This window comes from Mustela nigripes, chromosome 16 (assembly GCF_022355385.1).
Source record: "Mustela nigripes isolate SB6536 chromosome 16, MUSNIG.SB6536, whole genome shotgun sequence".
Classification (NCBI taxonomy): Eukaryota; Metazoa; Chordata; class Mammalia; order Carnivora; family Mustelidae; genus Mustela; species Mustela nigripes.
Window position 1 is genome coordinate 22,161,607 of NC_081572.1, and position 24,677 is coordinate 22,186,283.

General features: G+C 55.3%; 2 protein-coding genes across 6 annotated transcripts; one reads left to right on the plus strand and one right to left on the minus strand.

Annotated features, from left to right (window-relative positions):
• The first annotated feature begins 1,482 nt into the window (after nucleotides 1-1,482).
• On the plus strand, nucleotides 1,483-13,941 carry STAC2 (SH3 and cysteine rich domain 2). Of its 4 annotated transcripts, XM_059379242.1 has the most exons (12): nucleotides 1,483-2,012; nucleotides 8,113-8,419; nucleotides 8,775-8,872; nucleotides 9,036-9,126; nucleotides 9,739-9,851; nucleotides 9,940-10,012; nucleotides 10,127-10,188; nucleotides 10,266-10,342; nucleotides 10,687-10,784; nucleotides 11,168-11,219; nucleotides 11,576-11,713; nucleotides 12,305-12,392. In XM_059379242.1, exons 1-11 carry the CDS (start codon nucleotides 1,923-1,925, stop codon nucleotides 11,694-11,696), a joined length of 1,182 nt encoding a protein of 393 aa, XP_059235225.1. In that variant the 5' UTR covers nucleotides 1,483-1,922; the 3' UTR covers nucleotides 11,697-11,713; nucleotides 12,305-12,392. The 4 variants fall into 4 exon arrangements, with proteins under 4 accessions (XP_059235225.1, XP_059235226.1, XP_059235227.1 ...); XM_059379243.1 differs by lacking the exon at nucleotides 11,168-11,219 and having other exon boundaries at nucleotides 12,305-13,941; XM_059379241.1 differs by lacking the exon at nucleotides 10,266-10,342 and having other exon boundaries at nucleotides 1,487-2,012; nucleotides 12,305-13,941.
• Nucleotides 13,942-19,069: 5,128 nt separating this feature from the next.
• Nucleotides 19,070-23,817, minus strand: RPL19 (ribosomal protein L19). 2 transcript variants are annotated; one of them, XM_059379176.1, is made up of 6 exons: nucleotides 23,717-23,817; nucleotides 22,664-22,770; nucleotides 20,881-21,003; nucleotides 20,134-20,254; nucleotides 19,629-19,739; nucleotides 19,070-19,274 (listed from the first exon to the last, which is right to left on the minus strand). In XM_059379176.1, exons 1-6 carry the CDS (start codon nucleotides 23,719-23,721, stop codon nucleotides 19,151-19,153), a joined length of 591 nt encoding a protein of 196 aa, XP_059235159.1. In that variant the 5' UTR covers nucleotides 23,722-23,817; the 3' UTR covers nucleotides 19,070-19,150. The 2 variants fall into 2 exon arrangements, with proteins under 2 accessions (XP_059235159.1, XP_059235160.1); XM_059379177.1 differs by lacking the exon at nucleotides 23,717-23,817 and adding an exon at nucleotides 23,627-23,648.
• Between the last annotated feature and the right edge of the window lie 860 nt (nucleotides 23,818-24,677).

The window sequence follows — 24,677 nt, forward strand, 5'->3', positions numbered from 1 at the left end:
GGGGGATACGGGTACCTCCCCTTAGGAGGTCTCCAACACAGAGGAGGCCCCTCTTTCCTCCAGCCTATGCTAAGCTAGATGGAGGGCCTGTTGACCCTATCTCAGAGTGCTTCAAGTACCCCTAAGTCTGAGTGCCCAGGGAGGGATGTTGGACTAACCTGGGCTGGACCAGAGGGAAGACAGCAGCCGTCAACTCAGAGGGCACTGGCAGAAGGCTGGCTAATGGATGGGCCTTAGGGGAGACTGGTCTGAGGGCTGAGGCCAGGATCCTTCGAAGCGTCTTTCAAGAAAGCTAGCACCCAGAGTCAGTCTGCGGCTGATGTGGGTGGATCTGAAGAGGGAGGGGACTAGGCCCCCACAACCACAAACCCTCACTTCTGCCCTTGTCCTACTTCTGCCACTGACAAATAAATCTCTATTCCTGCACAGAGTAACCTGAGCAGGGCTCCCATGGTGAGCTCACTCTTGGGAGGACAGAGATTGCATGAATGGCTATATGCAGGGGTTGCAGGAGGGGGGACCCAGGGTTCAGCCTCTGTTCCCCAGGGCTGGCATAAAGGCAGAACCCTCTTGAGCCCCCCCCCCCCAATCTCATCACCCACAGCAGAGGAGCCCCTGGAAGGAGGGGACTTTGATCCAGAAGTTTCTTCACCCACCCTCAAGGAAGGATTCCTTCAACCCCCAATCTACCTCCCTTTCTTTGGACAGGCCAGGGGATAAAGCTCAAAGAGATACACCTTCAGGCCCAATGGGCAGGGGACAACTTGGAGAGTACCAACGTCCCTCCTGATCTATCTCCATTTGTGGTAGGGTCACTAGGAGGGGAAGGTGTCTTGGGGACGTTTGGGGACCTTAGCTGTGGGGACTGAGGTCCCTTCTTTGCTGAATTCCAAAGGCCAAGCCCCAGAGGAATCCTGCTTTGCGTCCACAAAGGAGGGATTGTCAGGTCTGGCCTTTATTTAACACATGATGTTAAATTGTCCCTTCTCTGCTTGAGGAGCAGAGTTCTCTGCTTGAAGGCTATGAGGACATCCCCTCACAGTCAAGGGATGCGTATATTGGAGTCTCCAGAGCAGACACATCCAGTTAATGGGGCAGAAGGGTCCACATTCTTCCACTACTTCACTATCAGAAAGTCCTAACTTTGATGTCACTCTCATCTATCCTTCTGTAGATCCAACCTTTTCTTGTTCCCTCAATCGCATCCAGTCTCTAATATGGTTTCCCAAGTCTTCCACGACTTTGTCACGCTCCCCATTCAGGGTCTTTCGGTGTAAAACCATCCCCTTCCCCACGTCTTTACCCTTCATGCTCCTCCCCATCTTATCGAGCCCCCCCTAGGCTCCGCCCACCTTGCGCTCCTGGCCACCGCGGCAGCCAATAGCTGAGAAGCTGATTAGCATAGCGGCGCGGGGGAGCAGCGGAGGGAAGGGGGAGGGACCTGGCGACCTCCTAAATCAAAGTTGGAAGGCGAGGACTGGGCGGAGGGGCCTCCGGGTGCCGGGCCGGGGCCGGCGGGGGGAGGGGGAAAGGGATGGGGGGCGGGCACAGAGGACGGAGGAGCCGGCCGGACACGGACTGCTCCGTCGCTCCCTCCCTCAGCTCATCCCCGCGTCCCCACTTCCCTCCTCCCCTCGCTCGGAGCAGCATCCTCTGCAGACCCTCGGTCCTCATTCCCGGGGTCGTCCGGCTCCCGCGGCTCCGTGTAATTACTCCCCTTCACTGGCCAACCCGGGAACTTTCTCCTCCCGCTCTCGGCAGTGGGGGGTCGCTTTGCCTGGGCGGATTTTTCCTGGGGTTCACTGGGGGGCAGTCTCTGGAGAAGGGCCTCAGGGTCCCAGAGAGACGTCTGCCACCTGCCACCTGCACCCAGCAGACCTGCCGTCGGGTCTTGGCACCCTCTCTCCCCCTCTCCCCCAATCATGACCGAAATGAGCGAGAAGGAGAACGAACCGGATGACGCGGCCACCCACACCCCCCCGGGGACCATCTCTGCCCTCCAGGAAACCAAGGTAACTCAGGAGGGTAGAGGCCTGGACCCCTGCCCGGGTGCGTCCCCAGCCCGGGTGCCCTCTCCCCGACGCGGTCACAGCTGTGGGCTCGGGTCATGGCAGCGGGACCTGTGTGATCCCGAAGGCTCTGCGTGGTGACCTGGGAGAGTGGGTTCGCGACGAGGGGCCACCGGGAGCGCCCATCACACAAGCACGACACGCCCTTGCGCGCGTGATGAGCGGACACGCTGCCGCGACCCTCTGGGGAGGTTGTAACTCGGCTTTGTTGGAGGGAATCGGAGCGGCTAAAGCGGAGGGAGTGTGTAGCGGTGTGTAGCGGTGTGTAGCGGGTGTGGGCCGGTGTACGCGCCGGTGTGTGTGTGCGAGGCGCACCCCTCCCGCGTCCGCCAGGTCTCTGTAGTTCCGTCTGTCCCTCTCTGCCTGTGACTCTCTGAAAATGTCTCTACAACCTGTTTGTCTTGGTGTCTCTCCCGCTTTCTTTCGGCATCTATATATGTTTATCTCTGAGCCTCTCTGGATGTCTCTGTCCGACCCGCCGCAGTCCCGCATTCCCCCCTTCCAGCCAGGTTAGGCTCGGGGACGTGAGGCCGCGGCCCGGGGGTGCGTAGCTTCCGAGTGCTCGCTGGGGGCTGCGGCAGTGCTGGCCATCGCGGGCGGGGACCAGGCACTGTTGCTGCGGCTCCAGAGCAGAAGGACAGGCAGCCCCACCCCCCACCCCGGGAGCGGGACAGGGGGCGGGGGTGGGGGGCGGATGGAAGCAAAAAGAGAAGTCATCGTAATTAATGAATGTCATAATTAACTCTAATTATGTATGATTGTTACTCCTGCGGGAGTCGCAATGAATAAATTATTCCCCAGTGAAGGCAGGCGGAGCCCAGACCCCTGGTGCTATAGGGGTTGGGGGAGGCCACCCCTTAAATCTAATGCTCTCCCCCCACCTCTAATCTGTCCACATCCTCCCCAAGTTCTAGGTGCTCAGGAGTGACCCTCAAGAAGAAGTTTTGCGGGGAGCAACATGAACTGAGTGGGCTGGGGATGCGGAGATAAAAGGAGGCTTGTGTCAAGAGTGCTCTCTGTCTCCTCCCCAGACTTCAGTCCAAGGCTTCCTTCCTTCTCCCTTCCACCCTGGTGTTTTGTTCCCACCTGCTCCTGTTTATCCAGTCGAGGAGGGGGCACTGAAGACCAAACAAAACAAAACAAAACAAAACAAAAAACGGGTGGGGTCTTTGGCTCCTTCCAGGTGTGGAGCTCATCTATAGCTCTTTCCAATGCCCATCTTGCTCTTAATTCGGTCCAGGCCACCTCTCAGGATATGAGGTTAATTCAAGGTCAAGGTCATCTAGAAAGTGACCAGGGGTAGATGAGTAGGGGCAGGGTGGCACTTGGCTGAGGCTCCCCAGGAAGCTCCTCCTCTCTAAACCAGTGAGACCCACTCAATCTCCATGTCAGTTTATAGATCAGAACTTGACCTTCTTCTGCCCCCTTCTGAGAATGAGACTCTGGTCTCTCAGACCACAGAGTTAACTCCACCTCAGAGATCCAAGTCTCTACTAGGAAAGGAGTCAGGTCTTGGGGTGGGAGGATCTTGCTTGGAATATTTGTGATGGCTATTTTTTTTTTAAAGCAGAGGGTCCCAGGAGCTGAGCCCCATCCTGAGTGCCAATATCCCTGGCCTTCCCAGTTGCCTTGTAGTAGCCCCCTATGGATACATTCCCTTTGCTTTCCAAGGGCATGGGGGTCTTCCAGGCCCTGCCTTGCTTCCCACAGGAGGCAGGGCTGCCTGCTCCCCTTCTTAAGACCTCTCCAAAAGCAGGCAGGAGTTGAGGCAGTGCTGTCTCAGCAAACCCAGAGGCTGCAAGCTCAGCTGTGTGGGCAGGGAGAGGGCAGGAGGGGGAGGGCAGGGCATGGCAGGTCTGCATCTCCCTCGCCCAGTGCAAGGACTCCAATGCTCTCACCTCTGAGGCTGATCCAGGGACATCCCAAGAGCAAGAGGAGGGGGATTGCATACATCGCCCTGCCCCTTTACCCCCCTTCCCTAAATCTCACCCTTGCGAAGGACTGTAATCTCCCAGAGGCTGGGCTGGGGATCTGGATGGAGGTGTTCAGGAAGGCAGACATGGGCAGGGGGAGAATTCAGGGCCCTACTAGCCCCTTTAGCTCTCAGCATCTCAACCTGTCCCAAAGAAGCTTGGTCCTCAGACTATAGAACTTGGGGAAGGGGGAAGGGAGAGTTTGAGGCAGGTACAAAGAGGCGGCTGGTGTCCATTAGGCAGTGAAGCCAACATTCCAGAATCATTCATCAGTGCTGGGGTCCCCTGGGCATTCCTTGCCAGCCCAAGTCCAGCCTCCTGCTCATACTAAGGTTGGATCACATCCCTGCACCTGAGCTACTCAGTGACCCTCCTGCTACCATCCTTGCCATCGCTGGGTCCCCATGCCATCCTACCACAGGGTGGTACCATCACCCCCTTTGGTGCCATCCTTGGGAAGACCCTGCCATGCCAGCTCGCCATCTGAGTCAGCTTGTGCCACGCCCGCCACCACCCACCGCCAGCTGCCTAGTGCCCTTTCAGGAGCTGGAGGGAAGTGAGGAGATGCTGCGGGGAGCTGAGGAAATGAAGGGACCATCCAGTCTGTGGGGAGGTGGGGAGGAGGCAGGCAGGCCGGGCCCCGCCTCCGGGAAGGGATTCAGGAGAATGGGCCTGGAGGTCCAGTCTCCAAGCCAGATAATCTCCTGGGACATCCAGAGAGAATAAGGATCCTGGTGGGTCAGCTTGCCAGGGTACATGGCAGCTTCTCCGAGGGAATGGGTCCTGGGATACTGGGGGGCATCAAACAGAGAGCTGATGGGAGATAGGGAAATAGGGAGTTAGTCCTCTCTGGGACCTAGTAGTTGCAAGAGTGGGAATACCTGACCAGGCTGAGCCAAAATGAGGTTTGAGTAGCCAAGCCAGATGTCTCTTGGGGGGACAGGCATCAAGCCATTTGGCAGATGTGCGCCCATCCTGCTGTCCAGCCATACACTTGACATCTGCCAGCCATCCCAGGTGATACATTATTCCTTCCGGCTTCTCTCCCCTCCTGGGATCTGGGGCCTCCAGCAGAACCAGGAAGTCGGGGGCAGAATTGGGGCTGCCCCAGTGCTGGGGAACATTCTGTTCCAAAGACCTCTGTACCCTGCAGAGGTGGCTCTTGGCACAGGCCAGGGGAAGACCAGGAAAGGGCAGAGGCTGGAGAGTAAGGAGGCTACACATCTCATCCTGTGGGGATTACTATGGAAATAACAGCCTTGGGCGGGAGGGATAGGACTGATGTCTTCAAATATTTGAAGGACTGATGTACATATAAGAGGGAGTGGCCCTTCCTGGAGCCAAGGGAAGAACAGAGCCGATAGGCAAAAAGATCTCAGGGAGGCAGGTTTCAGCTCTATATAGGGAAGCACTTTGCTGCGACTGCAGCTGCCCAAAGATGGAATGATTGTCCCAGGAGACGGTGTGCTTCCTGCCATAGGAGGTGACCCGCAGTCAGACAACTGTTCACAGGGGACGTGGTGAAGGCATTGTGGGCCGATTTTATGGGCGGGGGACTACTCTAGGTGGCCGATCTTGCACATTCCTTTCAACCTTACATTTCCTGGTTGACCTGGCAGGCAAGACCATGGCATCGCTGAGGGTCAGGAGTGAGTGAGGGCCAAGGCAGAGCCCAAAGCAGCAGGACTCTTCTGGTCCTTTTGGCTCAACAGCCAAAGCCACTGTTCAAGTCCTGGCTCTGCCACTTAGCAGCCGAAGACTCACTGCACGTGGGTGATTTCACTCCTAGGCACCTGTTAGTTCATCTGCAAAGTGGGACCGTCATTGTCACTGTGTCAGCGGGAAGGGCCAGTCTTCATGAGGTCCTGCAGAAGGAGTGCTAGCTCAACCCCAGTATTTTGACAAGGACAGCCCCTCATTATAGCTTTCTGTTTTTACTTTTTGGACCCAGAGCCTTGCATTGCTTAGAGAGCATCTAGTCCTGCCCCTTTCCTCTTGGATGTGGGGAAACTGAGGCTGAGAAAGTGGAAGTGAAGTGACTTGCCTTGAGACCACAGGAGTAGTTTTGTGCCCCTGCCCCTCACAGCATCCCAAAGCCCTCTTGTGCTCTGTGCTCTGGCCCCTGGGCAGAACGGTAGGTGGTCCTCCTCCCCCCACACTCTGGGCCTCTGAGAGCCCCCAGAGTCCTGTGGGCTCATAGAATACCTTTGTGTTCTAATTAATTGTCCCTCCAGGCCTCCACCTCTGCCCTAACACCCAGGGATCTAGGGCCTGGGGCCCTCCTTCTCATAGATGCACAAAGAAGCCTACAGTGCTACACAGGAAGCTGAGTTTGGAAGGCAAGAAGCTGGGCAACTCAGCGTGCCAGACACCCCAAGGCTCCCAGCTGGCACAGCGGGGCCTGCCTCGTGCCCAAACATCGCCCTCTCCCTCCTGCTTCTTCCTATGTTTTGCCACCTGCCAGCCTCCCTGGGGTCACGCAGGCTGCTTGGAAGTGCCAGCTGGGAACCCTGACCAATTCTCCCGGCCTGAAACCAGGCCTCCCGCCCCCTTTACCGATCACCGCTGGGAAGGAGTGGGCAGGAGTGAGGGGGCTCTCCCCAGAGGGGAAGAGGTTCAAGGATCTGGGTAGGGATGTTTCCAGACCTCAATCTGGGCAGACTGTGAGAAGGATATGTTGGGGTGAGCAATGGAAGGAACTCTGGGCTGGCTGCAGAATGAACCCAGCATTCCAGAACATGGGTTCCATTTAGGATTCCAGGCACTCGCCTATCATTTGATCAACAAACATTGACCAAGCAGCTACTATGTCTTGGGGCTCTGGGTGGGGGTTTCATTCAACTGTCCCTGGCCTCGAGGGGCTCCAGTGTCCTGAGGTAGTAAGAAGTAACTGACAACGTAAACCAGATTGGGTCTGTAATGGAAGTCGGTACTAGGTGCAGTGGGGCCCAGAGGAGGGAGCGGTTATACTCAACGGAATTCCTGCAGAAGAAGAGACTGCTTCCCAGAGGAGGAAAAGTCACTGGAAACCCTGAGGTATAAAGAGGATATTCACTGGATAAGGCAGAGAAGAGGACAAATGCATCAAAAAAGTGCAGAGGAATAAACACGGACGGGTTTGAGAATCCCCGTGTCTGGGCTGCAGGTGGAAGGCATGGGTGGGAAGGGAAGGCTTGGCCGAGCCGCAGTCTCCTGACGGGGCCAAGGGCCTTGACTATGTCCTAAGGAGCCATGGAAAGTGGTTAACCAAGTCAAGGATCACCTCTTTGGCAGCTGTAGGGAGAGCAGGGGGAGATGGGCAGGGTGGAGGTGGGGACTGTGACCCTGAACTGGGGCAGGGCTGTGGAGACAATGAGGTGATTATAGGGGATGGGCTGGAGAGCGATTTTGGAGGAAGAATCAGCCCCTGAGGATGAGGGTCCAGGATGACCCCTCCCCAACTCCCAGCCTGGTGGACAACACCAGTGGAAAACTGGGGACCTGGTGTGTCTGTTTGGCCCCCAAAGTATTATTTTGTTTAACTTGAGTAAATAGTACACCCATACGAGGAAATCCTGTGTAGCCATAAACAAGAATGATGAAACTCTTTATGCGTTGGTATGGAATGATTTCCAAGATTTACTGTTAAGTGAAAAAAGCAAGGCGTAGGAAACATAGTACACTACCATTTCTGCAATGAAAAAAAAAATGCAGTACAACCTCGATTTTGTTTCTATCTAAATTCACAGAAAAGTCTAGATTTCTTTTGAAAAATTGGAAAGCCTGGCCCCACTGGGCTGGCCGTGTGGACTAGCCCCGGTTGTCCAGGGGACCCCAGCAGCTGCTCTCTGGCTGGCCAGCCTGTCACAGTGCTCAACACTCCCAACCGTGTCTGCCCAGCCAGACCTTCTTTGCTCACGGACGCTCCCTACCTGGTTCCTGTCAGCTTCCGGGATTGGGACCACCTTCTGGAACAGGGCAGCCTCTGTCTTAGTACTTAGAGGCTGTGAGGCTGTGGCTGACCAAGGAGCTATCCTGGCTGGGAGCCAGTCCCCTCTGGCTTTTGCTTACAGCCCCACTTCCTCTCTCAGCTGCAGAGGTTCAAGCGCTCGCTTTCCCTCAAGACCATCCTCCGAAGTAAGAGTGTGGAGAACTTCTTCCTTCGCTCCGGCTCTGAGCTCAAGTGCCCCACTGAGGTGCTGCTGACGCCCCCAACCCCACTGCCCCCTCCCTCCCCACCACCAGCATCTACAGACGGGGATGTCCCGACGCCGGCCCCCTCCCCCTGCCCCATCCCACGGCCCCTGGCACCACTCAAACCAGTAAGACTGCACAGCTTCCAGGAACATGTCTTCAAGAGAGCTAGCCCCTGTGAGCTATGCCACCAGCTCATTGTGGGTACGTGCCTGCAGTGTCAAAGAAAGGGGTCGGGGGAGGGGGCGGTGGAGAGTATACCCAGGCCAATGTTGGGCTCTTGCTACTTAGGGCCTCCGTTCTCACTGCACCCCTCACCCTGGGTGGACCAACGGGCAACCTTGGGGGTGGGCAGGTGCCCAGGGTCGCAGCGTTTACTAAAAACTTGGGCATCAGTTGATGCTGCGAGTGTATGAGGGGTAGGCGCGCGGTCCCCAGGATGACACAAGGCTGCCCGGCCCCTTCCTATGTCCAGTGCCCCACCTGCCCGCTCTGCTTCTTGCCCCTGGATGTACCCTCCTTGGCCTAATTGTTCTTGTTGAACCCAAATTCTTCCCAGGAAACTCCAAGCAGGGTTTGCGATGTAAGACGTGCAAAGTGAGTGTCCACCTCTGGTGCTCTGAGGAGATCTCCCGCCAGCAATGCCCAGGCAAGGCGGTGAGTGGGGACCATGGCTGGCTGTGGGTGCTCCCCCCAAAGACTGGCCTGTGAGGGGAATGAGTGCCCCCCTCCAGGCCGGTTCCTCCCATGGGGTGGTCCTGGGGCTCGGGGAAGGACAAGCTATACCCTTATGCCCTCTCTCTGCTCCCTCTTGCCACAGTCCTCCTCCTTCCGTCGCAACTTCAGCTCCCCGCTCCTGGTGCATGAGCCACCCCCCGCCTGTGTCACAAGCAGAGAGTCCCCACCCACTGGTGAGTGTTTCCCCCATGGCCTCTGATCCCACATCCCAGGGGTGTGATGAGAAACCCACACATTCCTTAGATGGGCACCTGAGTCAGGTGGCACTGCCGGTCCTTGGCACTTCCCTGCTCTGAATGCCCTTGTCCTCAATGAGGGGGTACCCATTCATTTCTTCATTCATTCATCCTTCAACAGACATCTTACGGGACACTTCCTAAGTGCCAGGCATCATGCTAGACATGGGGACACAGCACTGAAGAAGGTGGAGTTCGTGGTCTAGTGAGGCAGCGAGACATGAAAGAGCTAATCACACAAATCGGCAATCAATCACCATTCTCATGAATGCCTGAACTCTTGAGAAGGGTAGAGACTAGAGAGTCAGGCAGGCACTGTCCTCCTCCACAGGGAGAAAGGGAAGGTGTCTGGAGATACGAAGGATGGGGAGGCATTCCAAGAGGAACTGGAGAAGACTGGTGTGGGCAGAGAGGGTCCTGGGGTAGGATGAGGCAGGGAGTTAAAGAGAAAGGATGTCTCGGCTGTAAGGGAGTGAAAGTGACACAGGACTTCAGGGCAGAGCAAGGTTGGCTGCCAGGTGCCAGGCCTTGAGAGTGGCTCATTGGCAGGGGCCAGCGGCAAGGTAGACCCCGTCTATGAGACCCTGCGCTATGGCACCTCGTTGGCTCTGATGAACCGCTCCAGCTTCAGCAGTACTTCTGAGTCCCCCACGCGGAGCCTGGTATGTCCGGCACCAAGGGGAGCCTGGGAGGCAGGGGTCTCTGAGGGTGAGGGTCCAGGGGCTGAGCCCTTCCCCCGTGTGTCCCCAGAGTGAGCGGGATGAGCTGAATGAAGATGGGGAAGGCAGCATTCGCAGCTCAGAGGAGGCCCCTGGAGAGAGTGGTGAGTGGAGGTGGGACCAGAGGACCAGGAGGTGGGGATTAGGGGCAGGGAATGGAGCCCAGGGCGGGCCACTCCCTGCAGCCTCATGCCCCTGCCCTGCCCTGGCATCTCTAGTATTCACAGCCCCAGCTGAGAGTGAAGGGTCAGGACCGGAGGAGAAAAGCCCCGGACAACAGGTGAGGTTATGCGGGCACTGAGCCCTGGGAGGCCAGATGGCAAGGGAATGTTACTTCTTCTTGTCATTGATTCATAGGTGGGTGCGAGCATGGTGAGTGGGGGTGTCACTGCTCCATCACTTATCCTCAGTCTACGGGGATGGGCAATGCCAGGGTGAGTATGCAGGAAAGGGGGGGTAGCCCCCCTCCCACCATGGAGCCAATGCTGCTGTCCCCACTCCCGTGCCAGCTCCCCAAGACTGGGCCGTTCCAGGGCGCAGCAAGGTGCAGCAAGGCACAGAGAGTATTCCCTTGCTCCGTCCTTGGCCTGGTCCCCCAGAGATGAACCCGGAAGATAGGAGAACTTGACCTCTCCCCGTCATGGACCCAGGGGCACTGTGTCCCAATCCCTAGCAACCCCCCCCTCCCCACCAAGGGTAGGCAGGTCAGGGCCAGTGAACAGTGGGTGGAATGAGGAGAGGGTCCTCTTCCCATCACTGACCCAGAGCTTTTCCACAGCCCCCCAAACCCCTTCTGCGGAAGGACGTGGGACCCATGTACTCCTATGTCGCGCTCTACAAGTTTCTGCCCCAAGAGAACAACGACCTGGCTCTGCAGTAAGTCCTCTTTGTGGTCCGGCCCCACCAGGCAGCCACCCAGCTCCAGTTCAGGGCCCCACTCCTGGACCTTGGAATACGAGTGTGAGGGGGATCTTCAGGAACCTTCTCCTGGCATGCATGAGACAGCTGAGCCCAGAGAGGAGCTGGACTGCCCAGAGTCCAAAAGAGATTGGTGCTGATGTCCTCTCTCCTGCCCCCGACCCGGGCTCTGCCCTACAGTGTCTGCTGTCCCTGTGGTCACAGGGTCCTCTGAGGGCGTCAAGAATGCTCCCCCAGCTGCAGGGTGGGGGCATGCTGGGGATCTGGGGGCCCCAGATCATTAAGATGTGGAAAGGGCAGGTCCCTCCTGCCCATTTGCAACCCCAGCTCTGTCCTCCCAGGCCTGGGGACCGGATCATGCTGGTGGATGACTCTAACGAGGACTGGTGGAAGGTGACTTGGCAGGGTGGGGAGCAGAGGGACCCTGGTAGGCACCCCACCTTTCCCCACCTTCAATGGGCATTGCCTCACCTTCTTCTCTCCAGGCCCAAAGTCCTCCCCTCCTCCAGCCACTGGCCCTCACCAAGCCTAGGACCAGCACTTGGGACTTGCTCTCACTTTGACCCTCCCTGCCTTTGTCCCTCTACTCACCTCATGCCCTTCCCGGCGCAGAAGCCACCCTCTGGGGGTTCGGATACAGGAAGCCCAGGATCTGGAGTTTGATGGCAGTGGCTCTGAACGGGCAGCGAGTCTAGAGGAAGCGATGTTGGGGGGTGGGCATGGGAGCTCATTGCCAGCCTCATCCCCAGGGCAAGATTGGCGACCGGGTTGGCTTCTTCCCAGCCAATTTTGTGCAGCGAGTCAGGCCAGGCGAGAACGTTTGGCGCTGCTGCCAACCCTTCTCTGGGAACAAGGAACAGGGGTACATGAGCCTCAAGGAGAACCAGGTGAGTTCCTGGGCCCCGCAGCAGCCGGAGAGGTGGGCAGGAAAGGGGCGCCAGGCGGGGCATGAACGCCCTGGAGAAGGACACCTCCAGCCTGGCAGTGGGAAGGAAGGAGGGTTAGGAAGGCGGGACTGCAGGGCCCTCCTGTCATCTCCTGCTGGGGACTGGGGCTGGTGGCCAACACAGGCAGGGGGCTGAACTGGGTTCGAGACAGCTTGGGGGAGGGGAAGAGCACTGGGTGAGGAGTCTGGAGGCTTGGGTTTGAATGCTGGCTACGCCTCTGGCTTGTTGTATAAGCCTTTTCCCCTCCCCTTACCTCCCCTGCGAAATGGGAGTTCAGCTGGGGCGTTAGACCAGCTGATCTCACAGGTCAGCCCCAAAGTGCTGCTCAGCATCTGCTGATGTCCTGATCTCGATGTCTGTTGAGCTCAGTACCCTCATGGGATCTGCTCCCGTCACCCCAGCTGATGTCTCCAACCACATCTGATCCTGGTCCCATCAGTCCCTGGGGTGGCCCCCTGGGAGCCATCAGCAGGACTCAGGGCCAGGGCTGCAGGCAGAGCCGGGACTCGGCTCCTTGTCTCTCCCACTCAGATCTGTGTGGGCGTGGGCAGGAGCAAGGATGCTGACGGCTTCATCCGCGTCAGCAGCGGCAAGAAGCGGGGCTTGGTGCCAGCCGACGCCCTGACCGAGATCTGAGAGAAGCCAAGAGAACCCAGATGCCACCCTGCCCATGCCTGGCCCTTGCTTCTGGCCCCAGAGGGGAAAAGGCATCTGCCCTCTGCCTCTTTCCTAGGGGCCACTCCCCGGGACTTGGGAGCCTTCTGCACTGAGGAAGGTTTTATTTCTTGGGTCCCAAGTTGCCCTGAGGGAGTTGCTCCTCTGGGACTTGGGGATGAGGAAGGAGGAGAAAGTGGGAGGGAATGGGGAAACTCCAGGTAGGTCCAGCCCATGCCCGGACATCCAGTTGCCACGCTGAATGCAGCCCTGGGGAGGGGGGCGTTCCTGGGGAACTTTCCCGCTGCTTTGTCCAGAGAGCCTTCCCACACCCACACCACCTCTGCATGCCCAACACTGTCCCCCTCGCCCCGCAGAGCTCCTGCTTGGGTCTACGTGCGTGACCTTGCGGCTGCCCCCTTTGGAAGGAAGTGGGGCCTTGGGAAGGTGCCTTCCCAAGTCCCCCAGGTCTCTGCCCTCTGCCCAGGGTCAGGTGGCGGTTCAGAGCTGCGGGAGGATCCCGAGTCCAACTCCTGGTTTCACCACCTCTGTCCCTCCATCAGTTCTCAGGAAAGTTCTGCGGGAATCTCTCCCCTTACTTGAAACCCCGGGCAGACAGAGGAGGAGAGGGCCGAGTTCTGGGGAAAGCACGGTAAATCAGAGACCGTCTCCTCAAAGAGAACAGTCAGTCAGCACAGAGCGGCCTCGTGGTGCCCTTGCCCACTGGGGAAGGACACTCAGTAGCATCCTACCCACAGAAACCTAACTGAGAACAACAACAACAAAAAACCAGCCCATGCTTGGTCAGAACCCTCATTTGACTGTCAGGAATCTGGAAGTCTCAGCTAGCAGGACTGACCAGCCAGGGAAGCTGTGCTTAGTTTCTGCCCCAGGTCTCACAGGGCCCAGCCCTGGGAGCCCCACCCTCAGGGCCAACCTCCACATGGCCCTTCCTCACCCCCTTCCTCTGGGCCTTGCCGGAAACACTGGTACCCCTCTTTCTGTGCAAGAGTCCCTCTTCTGGTTGTAGCTGTGCCCTTCTCCTGGACACCGAGTCCTGGGAGGAAGAGGTAGTGGGAGATTGTCAAGACCCATCATTCTGTTTGGCCACCAGGAAAGGAAGGGGGTGGGCACCATGAGTGTGGGGTAGGCACACACATGAAGAGGACCCCTCCCTGGCGGGTTGCTTTTCTATGGTGCCAACCTCCCTCTCCCCCTAAGCTCAGAGCCTCCTCTCGTGCCCTTGATCGTGCCAGCCAATGCCAGCCCCCATCCTGGGCACAGTCACACCCTCCCACACAGTAGGAGGGACACATCCTCCTACCACTGGCCCCTGCCCCATTTCTCCCCGTCCATGGGGGGCTCAAGCCACACTGCCCTGTTTGCTGCCACGGGGTCCCCCCAGCAATATCCCAGGGGCGGGCCCCATGCCCACGGTACACGAGGCTGCATGATGGGTCTACGGGGGCGTTGCCGAGCCCCTAGACCCTTTAAATAAATGTTTCTTGTCCCAATCTGTCTGCTCCGCGTGTCTGCTTGGGAGAGAGGAAGGAAAGGTGCAAGGAGTGGGGCGGGGGCTGGAGGTGCCAAAAGGAGACAAGCCTGGAGGGGAAGAATTTGTGGATCTCTGAGAAGAGGGGAGCTGGGATAGACCCAGACGTGGCAGGGGTCCCCATGCTTCCCTAATCCCTTCTCTGGGCAGCAGCGCGAGATGGGGGATCTGGGGAGGAGTTCGAGAGAAAAGCAGGGCAGGGGTGGGGTGGGGTGGGGTGGGATGTTCTGGGATGCTGGAAGGGGAGAGGGTGCAGCTGCGGTCACTTTCTGGCTCGATGCACACCTGCGTCCGCAGGGGACGGGCGCCCAGCCATGAGCCTCAGCACCATTTCCGCGCAGCCGTTGTTGGCCCCCCGAGACATCCCCTTCCCCGAGATCAGCCTCGCCCCCGCAGCTCCCGCAAACCCAAGGCAGAAAGGCCGGCGGCGCGGACAGTCTCCGACAGTGGGGCCCCCCTGAGATGACTCAGTCCCGCCCGTCATGGAGAGCCTGGCACGCGGGGGGCTGGCAGCAGCGCCCCTCCCGCACCAGTGCCCGCCGCCCACCTGCTCCGCCGCAGAGCTGCCTCCCTCCCCTCCGCCTGCCTGGCCGCGTCATAGCCAAGGCAGGCACGTCCTGTGCTATTTATAGGCAGAGGGGAGCGCAGAGGGAGAAAGAGGCGGGCTGCGGGGGGGCCAGGGCCACGCCAGTGCCACCAGAATGCGGGAGCGTGTGCTGCCCCTCCTGGTCGGCACCCAGCGCTTCTGCCTTCTTGCCCCCCCCCCCCCCCAAAGCGAGGGCGGCCAGGTAGGGCCAGACGCGGAGCTTTCCTGGGGCCCCTTTAGCCAGGGAAGGCCCTAGAGCTAGGTGGGTGAGCGGGAGAGGGAGGATGACCACTCCTTTCTAGGACCCCTGGTAATGGGTATGAAAAAAGGGGTCACACACCCAGTCCAGGGGCTTCAAGAGAGGAGAACTGGCTAAAGAGGCACCTGCTGTGCCTGGAGAACCATGCCGGGAACTTTATGTAATCCTCTCAATGACCCAGCAAGGCAAGGGGTTCTCTCCCCTTTTCACAATGAAGAAACTGAGGCACAGAGTTATTAGGGGGCATATTCAAGGTCATAGAACTTATCCAGCCCTGCCTTGCCTCTTTTATACAGAAGGACACTGAGGCCCAGCGTGGATCAGTAACTTGCCCAAGGTCAACCAGCAAATTGGTGAGCAGGCCAGTCTCAGAAACCATGGCTCTTGCCTCCCAGTTCAGCTCTTTCCTGACCAGGGTCCCTGGGTGCCTAAGAGCAACAAGATGGAAACAGAGACACCCCGAGACGCTGAGCCAGGGGCTCTGGGGAACAAAAGCCCACCCCACTGGAGAGAGGGAAAGCCTTTCAGCCAAGCTTTCTGCACACTCCGCTTGTGCCTGCCCCCAGCCGGCAGCTGGCCTGGACCCCCGCCTCCTCCCCAGCCCATTTGCCGCACTGCTGAGTACAGCAGCTTTTTCGGGTGGCTGAACCACTACCAGCACGCTCACTGCCTGGGGGCGGGGAACAGCTGGTGCCCCCATGATAGCCTCTGCCCTCCTCTGTGCCATTCCGGGGTGTGGCTGGGCCAGCGATACCCCTGGCCTCTGGCAGAGGATGTCCAGGAACTGCTGGTGCCTGCTCCCCGTTTGGCTCTATTGTCTGACCCACGAGCCCTCCCTCCACCTCAGCCTGCGCTTTAACCTGGCATAGATGGTCTGTGGATAGACTTCGGGGAGATGGGAAAAGAGGGGGAGTCTGGAAGCCAGAGACAAGAGGCCTAAAAGAGCAGAGAGATGGATATCAGAGGTGGGGGTGGGGAGACACAGACAGAGGGAGACCCTCTGTGCAACCTCACCCATCTTGTTAGTCCCATTCCCTTTGGTCTTGTCGGCCTTCTTTTATTTATTTATTTATTTGTTTGTTTGACAGAGAGAGATCACAAGTAGGCAGAGAGGCTGGCAGAGAGAGAGAAGAGGAAGCAGGCTTCCTGCTGAGCAGAGAGCCCTATGCGGGACTCGATCCCAGGACCCTGAGATCATGACCCGAGCCAAAGGCAGCGGCTTAACCCACTGAGCCACCCAGGCGCCCTCTTGTCGGCCTTCTTCACCGCCCCCCATCCTTAACACATGCCACCCCAATGCTTGGGACAGGCTGGGGACCTCTGCCGAGGAGTGCGAGGGAGGCAGGGTGGACGTCTAGCTTCTGGCCTCCCTGGGCTGGCAGGGAGCTGGCCTGGGGGTCTCTGTCTCTCAGCCTCAGAGAGAGCACCGGGAAGGGGTCCAAGGACCCCAGTTCCCTTCTCCTGCCCACGTGGCCCTGCAGCAGCTGTGGGCCTCGTCCCTGTGTGGCTGCCTACTCTGAATCACACCCTCCCACGTCAGGAGGATCAACGGTAGGTGCTAGTGTCCACGCCATGCTGAGATCCTGGGGAGTCCTTGGCTTCTCCAGACCTCAGTTTCCTCCCCCCAAAATGGAATTAGACTTCTCAGGGAGGCTTTCCCTGAGGGCCATGAGCCCCTTTAAATGATATGCAGAACTATGTGGTGGGACCAGTCCTGTGACTTTGAGAGGATGGACCTATCTTTCCATCGGAACGACCCTAGGCTCCAGGACCTGGACGAGATCCAGCGGTTACTCTCGGGGGCTCTGCCTGCTGAGGCTGCCGCCTACCCTGCCCTGGGGAGGGTTTGGAGGCCTATGGTGAAAAGAAGCAACCTCCAGGTCTGCGGTGAGCTCCAGAAATAAGTGACTAAACCCGAGGTTTTCCAAGAGATAGGCTCCTAAAACCCAGACCCTTTCTCTCCCACCCCAACAGCTTCCAAAACAACCCTTAAAATGAACCGGTAGCCTACCCCTCCGGCAACCTGCAGGAGAACAGCGCCATCTCCTGGTCAAGGGCGGAAACTGGCTTCGAGTTGCAAGCCCAGGAAGCCTAGTGGAGGGTCCCTTTGGTAACCTTCTTCTTCCTGTCATCCCTCCACTGCCTAGAAGGGAGGGGAAGAGAGATATGGGGAGTGGAAGGAGGGTGGCCTACCATGCCCTTCCTCTTGTGGTCCAGCCATGCTTGGGAAGAAGGTATCCCATGATCCGAGCTGGAAGCTTGGTGAAGGTCCTTCCCCTTCTAGGCAGCAGCCTCCCCGCAACGTGGACTTGCAAAGGATTACAGCACAAACTAAAGGATATAGTTAACACAGACTGCTACAGTGGCGACAGGGAACCCAAAAATCCCATTCTAATGCATGTGAGCAGGGTGAAGATCCTCTGGATTTTTCTGAGTCCGAGCTGCCTTGCCTTGGGCCACCCACCTGCCCCACCCTGTCTGGCCTGGATGAGGACCCTAAAGGCGGGGTAGGAGAGGGGGTCTGGTGTCTCCAAGAACCTATCAGTCCTGTCTTCCCCATGCACGTGCAGTTGGGAACATCTGCCCAGCACATCCACTCAAGTCCCCAGTGGGTCAGGAGAGGGGTGGGGGGCAGGGAGGAAACTAGGACAGGCATGCACCTAGCTATGCTGAGGACTAAAGAAGGGGGCCCCTTCTCTGTTACTTTTCTCCCCAGGCTAGACCTCTGACACCCCTGTATTTAACTGGCTGGCTGACACTTCCCATCTGAACATCTGTCCTTCAAACTGCGACCCCACTCCATATATGCAAAGCTCTTCTAGCCATTCTCCCTAAATCACTTGATTCCTCCCTGACCACCAAAAACATCACCTGCCCAGTCCCCCAAAGTTTGAGGCCTGGGATCAAGTCACTTCTTCCTTGGCCCCCACAGTGCCTACCAAGTCCTATCTTACTTTCTAAACATCTTGAATCCATTTTCCCATCCCCAGTATGCAGGTTGTGTGAATAGCACATCACCTCACTGCTTTCCACATCTACAAAATGGAAAATAACTCTACAATGTTCTGGGGATTAGAGAACCCATGTCAACGCCAAAGTGCCTCACAGACCAGGACTCGCAGAGCAGATCCTTCACTGAAACATGTATTGGCGGTTATCACTACCAGCTAAGTGGGCAAAATAAAACTTACTCCTGTTTGTAAAAGGGGATACAAATTCATTAAGCAACTCACAATGGCTTCAACAAGTGTTTATTCCAATTTCTGCTGATAAAAGCCTTTTCCTTTGTGCCCTATGTGATGGATAGAAACCAAAGAAACGTTAAAAGTTTTTAGTAATCTCTACACCCAACCTGGAGCTCAAACTCAGAACCCCAAGATCAGGTGTGGGGTTTTTTTTTTTTTTTTTTTTCTAAGATTTTATTTGAGAGAGTGCAAAGCAAGTGAGAGAGACACAAGACAGGACAAGCCAGGGAGAGGAACAGAGGAAGAGGGAGAAGCATGTTCTTCTAAGGTCATCAGGGTAAAATCCCTCTTGGCTGGAAAGAAAAGGTCTAGAAATTGGAATGCTCAAGGCCATCTGAGCAGCTTCAGGAGGGGTTGGCAGTCGAGTCCAGGTGGCATCAGCTTCTGGGCTGGTGGTAGTTGAAATCCCCCTGCCCCTCAACCTCAGGGGAAAACTGAGAAATACATGCAGTGTCTCGATGCTTTATAAAATAAAGTGACAACTGGTACCAAGACTTCTGTTGGTTCCCAACCAACACCTGGGACCGCTTTTGACCTGTTACCCACTTTCTGCTGCGAAGAACAGGGTTTCTGTTTAAGATTTTATTTGGGGTAGAGAGCCCGAGCTAACCAGAGGGGAAAGGGTCAGAGGTAGAGGCAGATTCCCCACTGAGCAGGGAGCCTGAGGCAGGACTTGATCCCGAGAGACTGTGGGATCATGATGCAAGCCAAAGCCAGATGCCTACGGCACCCAGAAGGGCAGTTCTGAAGCACAGGATTTTGGAGACTTGAGAAGTCCTTCTTTCCCTCCCTTCAGATCAGCCCTATACCCAACTAAAACAAGGTAAGAAACGCCATCACTCCCATAAATGCACACAAGCACAACCAGAGGCCAGGAGCCAAGGAGGACACGAACAGGCATCCCACAAAGGGCCTGTGCCCCAATCCTCAGTGTGCAGTCAGTTTTAATCCTTCCAATAGTGAAGACCCACCAAGCAGCCAGAAACTTCGGAAGCAGAGAGGCAGATAAAAGTTTGTTTTATTGAATAACTGATCTGTCTTATTGCCGAGGCCACTATGTACAGACAAAAGAGAGGGAGTTTTATTTCTTGGTCTCTTCCTCCTTGGACAGAGTCTTGATGATTTCCTCCTTCTTGGCCTGGAGCCGCTCTTCACGGCGCTTGCGAGCCTCCTTGGTCTTTGATCTGCGGGCCTCGGCCTGGTCACTGGATGACGGAAAAGGGAAGATGGGTCAGTTTGAGAATAAAAGAGCTGCTGGGAAGACAGAAACACATGCCCAGGCCCCTCCCACTGAGTCTAGTCAGCTTGAGGAATGAGTCACTTGGGTCCACCATGTGCTCCTGCTTCAACTAAGCCACAGTCCCCACCCTGCAATGAGGGTAGGTGGTGTACCGCAGAGGAGCAGGGATTGGATTTCTAACTCAACGGCTATTTCCTGGACAGACTGCGTGCAAGTCAGAATCAGGCAGCAGTGTATTTTAAAGGTCTCAGAACAACCCTTATAATCGAGATCAAAGATCCTGCCCCCATGACAGAGGCCAATTTCTGAATAAACTTACGCCAGAAGCTTCTTGCGAGCCTTGTCTGCCTTCAGTTTGTGGATGTGTTCCATGAGAATCCGCTTGTTTTTGAACACGTTACCCTTCACTTTCAGGTATAGGCTGTGATACCTGCAGGATAGAAAGGTTCAGAGGCTCTGCACAGCAATGTGAGCAGAAGCTGGCCCGGCATCTGCCCCTCTACATAAGGTCCCTAAGGATGCAGGGTTCCTCTCCTCTATTCTGTGGGGACGGTTTCCCCCAAACCAAGACTCTTCCTGCAATTTTCAGAAAGAGCTTGCCTGGCAAGTTAAGTTCAATTCTTGGGCTATCCTGATATTGTACATGGATTTGGGGGGGAGAGATGAAGAGAAGACACAGGACAGAATGGAACAACTTTCTTTGAAAGGCCTAAGACACATGGCTCCCTCCCCAAGGCCAATGAGACAGTTGGTGAGTCTGTGCAGAGAACAAGCTGTCAAAGCACCAAATGGGTCTCCGTGCCATAAGAAGAGGGTGTGCTTACATGTGGCGATCAATCTTCTTAGATTCACGGTATCTTCTGAGCAGCCGGCGCAGAATTCTCATCCTCCTCATCCAGGTTACCTTCTCTGGCATTCGAGCATTGGCAGTACCTTTCCTCTTACCTGCAGGGAAGGGGAGTTAAGCCCACTGCAGCGCCACTGGGTCTTGAGTCAGTTACAAGAGCCAGCTGCTTGGTCACAAGGTCAGCTGCCAATTTTTTCAACACCTGACAATTTGCTGTCATGTGCCAAGTGCTTGATCTCATTTTCAGTAGCATATTTTCATTTTACAGATAATGACCCTAAGCATTTCTTTCATTTGTTCATTTTAAAGCAGCACCAACAAGGCAATTACTCCACTTCATGCAGAATGTGCCCAGGACAGGGTGTGCAGCATGGCAGTATGGGAAGCTAGAAGAGGCTTTAAATCTGTGACCTTCATCTCCCTAAATCATCCTAACCCTAGAAAGTGGTCTTAGGACTTACTGGACCACATTTTCAAGTACCCAGTAGAATCCTTGGCATAGTGTAGGTATTTAATAAATGTGACCTCTTTCTACCAATACCTTCAACTCCAACACTAGGGTCAACTTTCTGAGTTGGTACACAGAGAAAATACGTGTAATATCTTGGAATAAGAAGAGGCCTTATGAGAAGACAAAATGGAAAGAAAGAGATCCTAGATATATCCCAGTCTAGACTTAGGCAACTCTAATTTAAGTCTCAGAGAAAAGGGAAGACACACTTACCAATGCCCATATGCCTGCCCTTCCGGCGGGCCAAAGTGTTCTTCCGGCACCGAGCTCGGGAATGGACAGTCACAGGCTTCCGGATGATCAGCCCATCTTTTATCAGTTTTCGGATCTGCTGACCTGGGAAAATAATGTATCTATAGTCAGTGGGTAGGGCCTAGCTCCCAAATGCCAGTCATAACCCAGAGTCCGAACAAGATAGGCCAGAAACATCCCTGGCCCAGTGGTCTCAAAAATGCTACAAATATTGGAACTTCTGCTTATTTCTCTTTTGCTAAAAAACAAAAAACTTCTAATTTTTCTACATGTTTTACAGCACACTCAAATTTATATATCTGAGGATGTGTGATCAAGAATTTACAGGTATGGCCTCGTCCTTCAAATCTGGTCTCACCTATTAGCTACTGGTCTAAAACAAGATTAGGATATTCTGAGCACATGTTACAATGTCACAGATTAAAACTAGCTAAGAAGGGGTGCCTAGGTGGCTCAGTGGGTTAAAGCCTCTGCCTTTGGCTCGGGTCATGATCGCAGCATCCTGGGATCAAGCCCCACATTGGGCTCTCTGCTCAGTGGGGAGCCTGCTTCTCCTCTGTCTCTTGCCTGCTGCTCTGCCTACTTGTGATCTCTCTCTGTGTGTCAAATAAATAAATAAAATCTTAAAAAAAAAAAAAAAAAAAACTAGCTAAGAAATTCCTTAATACTGACCAACATTCTTTGCTTGACCAAGCTTTTCATCAGGCTCGTGAACAACCTCCTAGACCCATCTGTGCATGTCCTTCTAAATTCTAATCTTTGGGGGTACCTGACTGGCTCATTGTGTTGAGCCTCTGCCTTAGGCTCAGGTCATGACCTCAGAGTCCTGGGATCTAGCCCTGCATCTGGCTCTCTGCCCATCAGGGAGCCTGCTCCCCCCACCCTCTGCCTGCTGCTCTGCCTACTTATGATCTGTCAAATGAATAAAAAAAATCTTAAAAAAAAAAAATTCTAGTCGTTGTAAGAACCCTGCTTAAGCACAAGCCCCTACCTTTGATAAAAGATTAGGTTCCCCATCCACCAACATTCCCCAGGTGATGTCTGACCATCCCAGCCCATCTTTAGCAACAATCCTGTTAGGTCTAGCCAGAATCCCACCACCCCTGCCCCACCCCCTCTTAGTCATCTTCTATCCCTCATACCATCCACCTTGGCAATAAATTCCCACTTGTCCATGCTACGCTTAGACTGGAGTGCAACATCTGCCACCCCCCCACCCCGCCCCGGCCGTAAAATTCCAGGGCAGTAGTCCCTACACATGTGGGAATGGTCCCGAATAAAGCCTGTCTTACTATCTTTAACAAAAATGACTGAACCTTTTTCTGTATAACATTACATGGAAGTAATGTAGAGATGTCGCTATCTGCATTACTAACATCTGTTTAACTGCCCTGAAAAACTGTGTGCCAACAGGCCTTTACTAAAGCCCTAGGTCCCAGGTCTTCCCAGTCCACCCTTCAGCATTTCCTTGGCCATCTCTACTCCCAGTCCCTGTACCACCTCCTCATAAATCCTTCACGTAGTTACAAAACAATATCCACGTTAGCAATAATCATTAATACAAAACTGGGTTGTTTCATTAACTTCCATCCTGTCATTTTGGCAAATGGCACATAGAGAACCTCTACCATATTTCTGGGACCCTCCATTTTAGAAGACTCCAAACTATGAGCTTTTGTAGAGTTGTTAAGTCAATAAAATCGTGACATCTTTCATCTCCTAAGCAATAGGGTGAAGAACTCACGGGAATTGGCATTGGCGATTTCATTGGTCTCATTGGGGTCCAACCAGACCTTCTTTTTGCCACAGCGGAGGACACTGGAGGCAAGCCTCTTCTGAAGCCTGAGCATACTGTGACAAACAGAAAACATTATCAAGCCCTGGAAGCCCCTTCCCAGCAATACCTTCCAATCTTTTAATGATGTGAAAATTAGAACACAGGAACTGGATGCGTGTAAGCACTCAGGGATTTAGGACAACATCCTGCCCTCCATCCCCATATGAAGAGGCTTTCCTATAGCAGGATTTTTTGTGCTGTGCGTTCCTTGCAGGGGCAACTAACTGGCCGCCCTGGAAAGAGAACAAAGTCCAAGCTATGCCTAACTTCTCCGCCTCAGTTTTCTCCTCTACAAAATGAGGCTAATGGATAAAACTGGACGAAAAGTAGCCTTACGCCCTTTCTGGCACTGAGACTGAGGTCTAAGAATCCGAGGCCAGAGGGTCTGATTTGCTCTCTAATCCTTTGCTTCGTGGGCTCGTTTTCCTCGTCTTCTTTCAGTAACAAACTTACATTGAGCTAGCCTTAGAATTTTCTTAACAAACTTCCATTCCGCTAGCCTGGTTTTCTTAGGAACCGTCCACGGGGCGGAAGGCGTTAAAGTGCTAGGGATCGCCTCACTCTAAGCAGTCTGAGGCCCGAGGCCTACGCGAGACCGGCCCTACGTCACATGGAAGCAGAGCTCGGCTCCGTTCCGGGGCGCCCAGCGAGTAAGGGGGCCACAGCCTAGACCCCGCCGCGGCCCTTCCACTGTCCGAGCAAAAGTCGCTCGCGAACCATATGGGGCGCGGGGCCCATTCTGCCCGCGGCCTAGCGTTCTCGGGACGCCCCCCCCGCCCGCCCCGCCATGCCCGGCCCCACTCCCCCGGGGCCTAGGGCGCTCCGGCCCACCCTAGGCTTCGGGACTGGCCGCGTCAGGGCTGCCTCCACCTCATCTCTCCCACCCGGAGCCATGGAAGCAAGTCCTGCCGTCCGCTGGCACCGCGGATCAACCAAAATCAGAGGCCCACTCGTCCTCACCTCATGGCTGCGGCCGCAGCGCTGAAAGGAAAGACCTCCCTCGGCCGGGGATCCTCCCATTATCTGTGAAGGGGAGAGCCCATCCCCTGCTCCGCTCTCACCCGTATTCCCCGCCCATCCTGGCATCCCCTACCACGCTAAACTTACTCTTATTCTCTATGAAGACCGAGAAATATAATACTAATCTCGGGAATCGTTTTTAAACTCAAAAGATGTAGAAATAGAGCCTTTCGGTGGGACAAAGTGGTATAGTCCGACTTCCTACTGGGCATGCGCGGCAAGGGGATCTGATCACGTGGGTAGTGGAAGCCGGAAGTCACGGCTGGATGGCGCAGGCTCGGAGTCGTTTTGCTGGAGTGGCCTAGTCTTTGGGGGCTGTGTGGATTCTCTGGGGTGATGTTTCTTAGCGAAAAAGTATTAGTGAATTGAGTAAGAGAAGACAACGAGGGGAGATATCAGTCAAGAGCAACCTTTTAGTCACTCTCCCCGTACACTGGGAATCCCTGGCGACTTATAGCTCGCCATAGTTTATGTTTTTGCGCCACTGTGGTCCTTAATCTCTTAGCGGTGCAGTCCACTCCTTTGAAAAGTGTACCTAATCCTAATATTCCTGTCATCTTTTGTGAAGACCACATGGATTAACTTGCAAAAGAGGATGTTAAGACAAGCTCCTTGGTGACAGGAACCAGTCTTGTTTGGTTCTCGCTGTATGTGCACCACAGGAGGCATGGAACTTTACCTATAGTAAGCATTTGAGAAATAGTGCATTGGCTGACTGAATGGATAGTTGTGAAGATTAAAATAAATGGGAAGAGAGAGCCATCCACAGTTCTTTTCTCCTGCTCTGAAACACCCAATGCAAAAACCTAAAGAGAATATTCTGGGGTTCAAGAAACCTAGATCTGAATCCAGCTCTATCTCCTTGTTTGGCTTCAGCTGAGCACCCATCTCCATCACCTGA

What these genes read in the sequence shown, in the direction of transcription:
- STAC2 (XM_059379241.1), top strand. Translation starts at nt 1,923, where the DNA reads ATGACCGAAATGAGCGAGAAGGAGAACGAACCGGATGACGCGGCCACC. An exon ending in CAGAGAGTCCCCACCCACTG is followed by an intron (nt 9,127 to 9,738) that starts GTGAGTGTTTCC and finishes GCTCATTGGCAG; the next exon opens with GGGCCAGCGGCAAGGTAGAC. An exon ending in TGAGCCTCAAGGAGAACCAG is followed by an intron (nt 11,714 to 12,304) that starts GTGAGTTCCTGG and finishes TCTCCCACTCAG; the next exon opens with ATCTGTGTGGGCGTGGGCAG.
- RPL19 (XM_059379176.1), bottom strand. An exon ending in AATCGCCAATGCCAATTCCC is followed by an intron (nt 21,004 to 22,663) that starts GTGAGTTCTTCA and finishes TTATTTTCCCAG; the next exon opens with GTCAGCAGATCCGAAAACTG. An exon ending in GCTCGCAAGAAGCTTCTGGC is followed by an intron (nt 19,275 to 19,628) that starts GTAAGTTTATTC and finishes TCCGTCATCCAG; the next exon opens with TGACCAGGCCGAGGCCCGCA.